Source organism: Alexandromys fortis, unplaced genomic scaffold (genome assembly GCF_014885135.2).
Source record: "Alexandromys fortis isolate MF-2015 unplaced genomic scaffold, M_Fortis_MF-2015_v1.1 scaffold_34, whole genome shotgun sequence".
Lineage (NCBI taxonomy): Eukaryota > Metazoa > Chordata > Mammalia > Rodentia > Cricetidae > Alexandromys > Alexandromys fortis.
In genome coordinates this window covers 11751363-11760873 of record NW_026067933.1, presented here as the reverse complement: position 1 = coordinate 11760873, position 9511 = coordinate 11751363, and the positions used below count along the sequence as shown (strand labels likewise).

Genomic DNA, 9511 nt, shown 5'->3' with positions numbered 1-9511 from the left:
CTGGCTGCTCTTCCAGAGGTCCTGAGTTCAATTCCCAGCAACCACATGGTGGCTCACAACCATCAATGATGAAATCTGGTGCCTTCTTCTGGTGTGCAGGCACACATGCAGGCAGAATGCTGTGTACATAGTAAATAAATAAATATTTTTAAAAAAAAAACGTGTGGAATTATCTGGTTTCATGAATTCCACATAAATAATTCCACAAGGCAATTCTACCCCACTCTCTATGAATTAGCCCCTTACTAAACAGAGGTCTAAACACTGGCATGGAAGCTGTGAAAGATTTGAGGGTAGGGAAATAAATGTCATTAGTTGTCACAGGGACTAGGGATGGTGTTCCTGGGAGGCAGACCTTTAAGAGAGACTGGATAGACTGAATGAAAAGATTTTATGCAGCCTACAACAGTTCACTATATTAAATCTTCCCTTTGAGAATGTGACAAAACTTCTATAGTACCGAAAAATAGCCAGATCTAGGTAAAACTGTCCACCTGGTGTGAGTTGTGTAACCCCTTTTCAAATCTGAGGAGTGTCCTTCTGAAAAGTCATCAAAAAAAAAAAAAAAAAAAAAAAAAAGTCCTGATGGATTCTCCTTCCTGCTCTAGCAGGATCCTACATGAAAGCAGAGGTGGGCTTTAGTAACCTAGTCCTCTGTTTCTTTCAGAGTCTCTGTGGGAAAGGAAGGCAGGCAGGCAAAGTGGAGCTGAATTCCAAAGGCCCGGAGCTCTGTCTCTGCTGTGCTCCTTCTATTCCTGTAGCTTCTGACCTCCAATAAAGATGTTCTAACATCAGCAGCAGCAGCAGTAGAAACAACAACCACAGCCACCATTGGTGAGCATCCAGTGAGGCTGGATATAGCATGAATGAATACTTAGCTGGGCTGAATATTGCATGAATGAACGTCTAGCTTGGTTGAATATTGCATGATGCACTTGACATCACCCTTGTCTTTACTAACTTGTGCAAGTTACTTAATTTTCGGTTTCAGCTTCTAAATTCACAAATTATAAATATTAATAGCATCTACTTTTGATTGTCAAATGAGTTAATACTAGAAACATGTTTAAAATATTACTGGGCATGTTGTAATAAATTCTTATTTTTTCATATACTTTTCAAAGCAAAATTTTAAAACTAATAGTTGTATATTTATTCCCAAATTTACAGATAAGCATATTGAGATGCAAGAAATAAAGGCGTTAACGAGCATGCTTAAGACTGTAGAGCTAGTAAGAGACAGAACAAGGGCTTAGACCTTCAATTTTTTTTTTTTTTAGCTACTCCATCATGCGGGGGGGGGGGGGGGGGTTCAGCTCCACTCACACCACATACACATTTTTGATTTTGATTAGTTTTCTGTTGGGCACATCAGGGGTTTTCACATGTCTCCTTCCTTTGCCCATCTTGTTACACCTCTGTCTGAATAGCTTTATTAGCTTTGTTGAGCCAATGAAATTAAAATTACCCCGCAAGGCCTGTTGAGCTGCCACTTTTCTCTCACCTCCCCACTCCCACCTTCGCAGAGTTAATTGCTCGCCTGTGTTGTTCTCTAGCACTTATCTCACTGTCTCCCTTACAGCACTTATCACATTGTCTCATTCTCTGGCGGTGGCTTCAGCGTGAGATGACGAACCTCCTTGCGGTATAAAGTAAAGTTGATTTAAAATGGGGACTCACAGGAATGCCCTCACGGAGTCTTCTCAATGGCTCTAGAATTCGCACACTATTGTAATTCCATCTCTGTTGTTAAGGCAGAAAGGCCAAGTTATTTGATAGAGAGTCTATTTAAAATGGAGGCATAATGAATTGCTATCACATTAATGTTATGTTTCCAGACACAAATGTTTAGTGTAAAGGATAGTAAAGTCATTTTCACAGGAGAAAAAAAAATCAACATTAAATTAAACATTTGTTGACGGAAGACAAAGGAACAAATTCTGCTTCATCTATTTAACTGCTTCTTCTTTTTTTGTCTATAAAAAAAGAAGCACCTGATTCGTTGTGAATAGTACAAGCCCAATTTTTACTCCATCTTCAACATGTTTTGTAGTATAATCCCCCTTGCCAGTGGTATAGTGGTACCTTTCTTCCTCATTCTTGAGTACCACATAACTACTTCAGTATTTTACTATCCAAAACTTCATAAAACAAGTCCTGAATTGCAATATCAGCTTTAATATTTCTGACAAGAATATAATATTTCCCACAATCAGAGAATGATGTGTCCTTAGGTATCAGAAGGAGCTGGGAGCTGGCTGTGAAGACCAGGTGTGAATGGCTCCATCCTCCCACTGACCTGTGGTTTCCCGGAGGCACTTTTAGGGCAAGGCATTCTCCTAGCTGTCCCCATTTCTGGAGCATTAGAAGACCTACTGCTTGATCAACTTTCTGGCTTGGGGAGAGGAAACTGGCTTTAAAAGCCTTTTAACCCAAAGGGTTTGGACGGATAATAGACAACATCCTTTGGCAAAATGAGATGGTGAAAAATCTCCTTCCTTGTTTAAAAACAAGGCTTTACTTATGTAACATTTTATAATGTTAAAGGCTTTTGGTTTTACTATTTATTTTTGGAATCTGTCACATTGCATCACAAGACAAACTATTTGTGAGTCTGGTTCACCCCAAACCTCCCCTATGTTTCTTGTTTTTTTCTACACTTTTAACTTACTTGCCATCTACAAATGGTATCTTCATTTTATTCTAAGCACTGTGCAGGCTATGGATTCACACCTCAATATTGAGCAATTCTATCATTTTAATGGGATGTAAATAAAGTTTCTGAAGGTCTAGAAAAGTCACAAAATCAATGGCATGTCTATAATTGCAAAGGACAATAAAATTCCACTAATAAACAGATAATAGAACTTATAACATCTATTCAAAATATTCATAAACTCTATCACCAAACACAAAACTAATATATCTTTTTTTTTCATGGAAAAACAAACTCACAAGACTTGGGAACAATAAATAACTCACAGATCACAAACTTAATCTTGATTTTAGCACTGTTTGAAGCATGTCATTATTTAGGGCCCCCCTTTTTCTGTTTAGTATGGGATTAAAATAAGGTGGAATTTTGTGTATAAACAAGTTACAGTATATGCTACCTATGGGATGAGACAGAATAAAAACTCAAATTTGTCTAATGGTGAATATGGAGAAGTGGGTTCTATTAACAACTTCCCAGTAGCAATCTCAGGTGCAGCCAGTTCAGCAATTAAAGGACATAGAGGAAAGCCTTATATCTGCATAATTATGAGAATGTTCCATTGTACTTTTAAGAGTAATAACTGCTGGAGGCCAAACCAATTTTTCAGCTATAAGACGCTCAGGAGTTGTATTTTCACCCCAATAAGGAGCAGTAGAAGTCTTAAAAGGGTGGCAGACTTTAATAATAAAATACACCTCATTTCATATATTATTTCCTGGTTGGCACCAGGAAAGACCCCCTGATCACTAAGATGCACGGGCACAAGTCTGTCATTTGATTGTATTTTACCCAGATATTTTTATGATAAGTTGAGAGAAGTATGACTCTAGCAGAAAAGATTCACCTCCAAGTCTCTTGAAGGAATTGAATTATCTCTTGTGGAAGTAAACAGTTAGGACACAGAGGGGTGAGGAGAGATTTGACATGTAGGTTTCTCTGTGACTTTACACAAACTGTGAGCAACATGGGAGCTATTTCCAAAACACAGCATGGTGATTCATCTAAGCATGAGTGGCAAGGTCCTGACATTTTCATTAAGAAATACAGCAAAAGGTGCCTCCAGAGTTGAGTGAGTACGATATATAAAAGATTCCAAGGCAAACCAGGAGATAAGGCATTAGAGAGGAAGTGGAAACAAACTTAATTTGTGTCATTAATTCCGACCTCACCCTAGGCATATTTGTTTTCTTAGCACCCACAACTCACCATTGCCATTACTCCATAGCTGTTGAGTCTTTCCCACTTGACTAAGCTCAAGGAAAGCTCATTCGGTCCTGTTTTTCACAATCCTCACAGCATGAAGCCGGGGCCTAGGATAAATTTACTGAACAAATGATGAAATGAGCAAACTACTCAGGTAAGCATCCATAGAAATGTAGATGATTGGGAAAGAGGCCATATCCACGTGTTAAAAATGACAAATCAGTCGATTCTATAGGGAACAGTGCTGTTGAAATATAATGAGCTAATGTCTGAAGAAGATAGTCTATTTATTTTCCTATTCGCAATGAATGTTTTTCAGCTGTAATTAATTTTGTCTTTCCCATCAAGCCTATGTAGAAAACCAGGCAAGCTACTCACCTCTGTCTGCCTTAGTTAATATCTGCATGGGATTCCACAGTCACAAACATACAAATCCACTGTGTATAAAAGGAACCAGATGAGCGAGTACAGGCATATCCACTGAAAAACATTGCCACTACGATGGAAAACAATGTGAAGACTGTTCAACTCTGTAGTGTAAAGAGTCCAAGGGGAACCCATTATTTATTGATGATGAGATTTTCTCAGTGGGAAGTTGGACTCCCCAGTAAGGATATATTTTTATGGATTGAAGATTAGTAAAAATTTCAAGTAAATTATTAACTGTTTTTTATTGACTATTGAAATAGTTGCCATAATAGATAATATGTTTTGGTCATAAAGACACAGACTTATTTTTATGATTACTATTATTATGTGTTGATTTACAAACTTGATTGTTAACTGGAGCTGTTTCTGATCCGCTGCTTCAGCCTTTACCTATAAATGCCAAGATGACCAAGAGTGACAGTCACCAACTCCCTGGATTAGTCACTTATACCAATTGACTTGTTAGTCCAAGTAACTAGGTAGTCAGGCAAATTCATTTGCTTTTCTCTTCCTTCCTATTGCCCCCCCCACTCTTAACACACATCTATTTACTTATAAATAATAGAAGTATGGATTAGTGAAACCTATGTTCACTGGCCTTAAGAGCATTACTGAAATTTCTGATTGATATTTGAAACTTTATGCAAAGTTTTTCATGAAGAGAATCTATGTCATGTCTTTCCTATAAATTTTGAGATGGAAACATGTTAGGAGACCATGTTTGGGCAACATTGTCTTTATTGTGTTTTGGTAATAGTTTTGTTATGAACAAGGAGCTTTTATTGCTATATCTACCTCACTGCTGTTCACTGAACTTTGTCTCAGGTCAAATAAGCTTTGGTGTAGAAATGAGGTTAGAATACTCACTAATCATGGCTTCAGCAAAACTGAGTCGTTGCATAGACCATCGAAAACATTCAATTTTTTGTTTTTTTCTATTTATATTAAAAATTCTGTTTATAGAAGTATTATATCAATAAGAAATTCTGTTTCATGAGGTTCTTAAGCTTATTTTCCAAATACAAGTACAAAACAAAACAAACAAACAAAAATCCCTCCAGAAACAAACAAAACAATGGAAAGCCAATAGAACTAATAACAGTTTTCTCTGGCTTTGTCATATGTTTCTGCAAACCATCTAACAAGTCATAGATTTGGAACTCAAATTCAACTGTATGCTAAAGTGTAATCATTATATTAAAATTCCAAACCAAATAATTAGGCATGTATTTGTTTATAAATACTACTGCCACATAAGAATAAGTAAAGGGATGGATTCAAAAAGTTACCCAAAAATGCTTTAGAAATATTAAGTCAGCTTTCTGCTGTCAGTCATATATTTCCAGTTGCAGAATATGGTAACTACAAAAAATAAAAAAAAACATAATAAAGCTATTTTTTTTCTAAATTGTGCTTGTTTGCTAGATTAAAGAAAGTTATATGCCAAAAATGTAAAATTTATTCCACGAAAATTAACAGGCTACACAGATAAATTTTGGCAAATGCAACTTTATATTGAAGTTCACACATCTGTATCTTAAAGAATGAGACTCACAGAATCTAATGTACTTCTAAAATACCAGAAATCATATTATAAGCTTTCACAAGTTAAAACTGAAAATATTTAAGCGACCAATACACCGAATGTGCAGAAAGTATAAACAAGACTGTGCCTTCCATAGAATAAATGCTCCACAACTTGTGCCAGGTGTCATCTAAGGCTGTAGGCTCCCCTTGACAGCTGACTTCTAATATAAACAGTTATCAACTGTCCGCTTCTCAGAGCACACTAGGATGGGTAGCACACCCCAGGAGGAAATTTCATTATCCCAGTGATGTGCACCTTCATTTTCAAACCATGTGAGGAAAAATGGAAAAATATTCAATGCTCTCCCATGCACTTCCTGATAAACAGCCAGGGCCAGTCACTGATTCAATGCCTCTTGACTATTTGCTCCACTGCTAAAGAATATGAAGGATACTAGATAACCCTTTAAGGCAACACGTGTTTATTCTGTATCATTAGAACTGAGCATCTGTGGCCAGTTGATACCATTCATGTTGCCTCCCAGACAGATATCTAGCATTTGTAAAATAGAAACAAACTGGAAACTCTTTTACTGAATGAACAGAAAACACATGATACAGTTCAATGCTAGCAATTTCACTGGTAGGGAAGGAAAGTGGCATTTAGAAATAGCAATATATTAATACAAAAAAGGTAAACTCTAATTGGACCCGAGATACTGCTTTGGAATGCTCCCCCAAACTTACAAGGCGTGTTTAAAGTGTTGTACCCCAATAATTCATGGCACATCTTTAGAGGATTACAGTACTGTTAGTTCCCCCAGTAGTGAAGTCTTTGCAAAACAAAAATAGTATGAAATGTTTTAAAGTCTTCAAACTTCTAAAATTAGCTTTTATCAACACATTTACCTCATGTCAACTTAATTTATTAAAAGGTCCAATGCTAATTGTTTTTAAGGTTTTTTTTTTCATATGTAATGATATACACAGCATTTAGCACTGATACTTAGCACCTGCTACGTTCATTATCTAGTGTTCAACCACAGAAAGAAACTTAGGGCAGTGGTTCTGTCCTTTCTTAATTACAAACCTTCAGCGGCAGTCAGCAGGATCACTCTGAGATTTAAAATAGGATTATAGGTGAACTATTGCAAAGACTGCAGAAGGTTGCCCAAATCCTTATAACTGCTGATCCCATCCTTGATTTTCTTCTCAAGACATGGCTACAGGCCACAATTGCTTAGCAGAGAGGGTTAGTGTTTCACAAGGCTAAAGATTTACAGATGCTCCCTCATATAACACAGTAAGGTTCCCTTGGTAACCTGGATTTTCTGCAGTAAAGAAGGGTTGTACTGAAACAGCGCCTCAGCTCCCTGTTGGAGAAAATGCAGACAAAGGGATTGATTCCTGCTTGGGCAAAACTCATCCAGACGGCAGCCGTTAGAAATCCCCCTGGTACTACAGGGCCTCTTGCAAAAACTCTCCAATAGCAGGCCACCAGGTAGGGGCCCCACAAGGTTAGGAAGAGAAAAGTCATAATATAGAACATTCTGCTGATTCGTTTCTCCATTTTGAACTCATCTAAGACCAGCAGCCGTCTTCTGCCTGTGGTATTTGCATTTTGCCTGATGCCCAGCAAGGTGGGTGGTGTGGGACCCCTTCCAAATCCTGCTAGCCAGTTGGCAGCTGCCTGGCCACTGGCTCCAGGGCCATGAAAGGTCCAGTTCTGGCTGACGGCTGCTACAAACTGGACTGGCTTCATTTTCCTTCGATCGTGGACAAAAAATATCAGCTTGAGGTAGACAAGCTGTGTGGCTAGGAGGATGAGAGCGAGGAGCAGCATAAATCCTAGGGAATCGTTAGCCCTGAAGGAGCGGTGTTGGAAGGTGCACTGATCCTCCTCCCTAATGAACGAGTACGTGCCCACGTCTAAAACCGGGGGGAATGCCATGGCCACAGACAGAGTCCACACCATGCAGATCACAGCCAAACACGTCCAAAAGGTCAGCCTCTTTGTATAGAAGCGGTGATGGGCGATAGCTAGGTATCTGGTAACGCTGATGCAGAAGAGCATGAAGGCGGTGTGGAAACAGGACAACACCCCCAGAAAGGCAATCACTTTGCAAGTCAGAGTCCCATAAGTCCAGGAAGAGCCATTTTTGACAGAGTTGAATACAAATGGAAAACAAATTGCAGATCTGAGGATGTCTGAACAGCACAGATCCAGCAGGAAGTAGTAAGGAGCTCTGTGCAAGGTCTTATCTTTCACTAGCAAAATGGAGATCAGAAGGTTGCCCACCACGCTGACTCCTATTATGAAACCCAAGGAAGTCAGTTTCAGAAAGGCTGTTAGAGGCGAGAGATTTTGCAAAATGTTGTCAGCTGCATGGCTATAGTTCGCCATAGATGGATGGAGGATAAGGAAACAGCCTCAGTCAAGTCTCATGATCTAGATATAAGAACAAGGAAAAGCTAGATCCATACATTTTACTAACAATGTAATCCACAAAGAGATCTGATCCAATCTGTGGTCATGCTTCCTCTTTCCTTCCGTTTGATTTGCCATCAGAATATCTGAGGAAGAAAAAAAGAGAACTATCAGTTCTTAAGTTAATAAGCCATGCTGTTGGGGCTAGCATGAAGCTAGCCCTTTACGAGGAAGTACATGAAGTTTCCAATTTAAACACTTCTGTTTGCTTCAGCAGTTGTTTATTTGGGATGTCAGGGCACTAGCTGCATTAGTGTCTGAAGCTAGGTGAACATGCCAATGTCCTTATTCTAGACATCTATAGTTAGATTTGGGCACCTTCAAGAGGGAAGGGAATAAATGGTCTCACAGTTGTAAAATATGCCAGCCCCAAAATTAATCACTAGCCTTGCAGTGGAATCTGCAAGATTATTGATAGGAGACAGAGAGGAGGCTGCCCACAATTATTTGGGCTCTTCTGGTACCATCAGTATTTTAAAGGAAGCTTCTCTGAGAACCTCTGCAAAATGTACCTTTTAAGTCAAGTGTCACCGTTCATGCTGCATAAGAGTATTTGTTGATTCATCTTGAGGCATGACTTCAACACCAGACTTCAAAATGAATAAAAACCTGTCCCAAGATTTTTAATGTAATATAATCTTTTGTCTTTCTCGCCCTACCCCACCCCCCCCTTTTTGTCAAATCTTGTCTCTTTTAAGCCTAACCATTATTAAAAATGGTTAATGTAAATATCGGCCAGGGAAACACACCCAGAGGAATAATGCACTTCCATTTGCAAACCTTGGCTGCCTGAATTCAAATGAATATAACATGAACCGGTATTTCTCAGGCAATCAAGCCGTTCTCATTTACACTGATAATCTTTGCTGCTAATCACAAGTGGCTTTATTTTCAAACAAAATGCACATTGTCTCCTAGGTGCCCGGGAGCCACACCAGGGAAATCAGCTTCCTCTGTTATTCCCACGAAGCGAATATCCTTTGCCACTTCTCACTTGCCTGGAATATGCTGATGGAAGCCCAAGCAGAAACTGCAGCCGATGATGTTAATTTTCCAACCGGTGCATCCCCGGGTAAATACCGATCACAAGATGCAACATTACGAAACCTGAAATCCACCACCCCTGGGTTTATAACGGGGGGGGGGGG

At 38.9% G+C, this 9511-nt stretch overlaps 1 protein-coding gene across 3 annotated transcripts in view; it reads right to left on the bottom strand.

The window, feature by feature from the left end:
- Window positions 1–1363: 1363 nt before the first annotated feature.
- Gpr85 (G protein-coupled receptor 85) overlaps window positions 1364–9511 on the bottom strand; it is an 8664-nt gene continuing 516 nt past the window's right edge. For 2 of the 3 annotated variants that reach the window (XM_050145862.1, XM_050145864.1), the window contains exon 2: window positions 1364–8449. In XM_050145862.1, the coding sequence (XP_050001819.1) occupies window positions 7167–8279 (1113 nt within the window). In that variant the 5' untranslated portion in view covers window positions 8280–8449 and the 3' untranslated portion in view covers window positions 1364–7166. Of the gene's footprint in view, window positions 8450–8875; window positions 8997–9511 lie in introns of those variants that run through there. The other variant, XM_050145863.1, reaches the window with a different exon arrangement.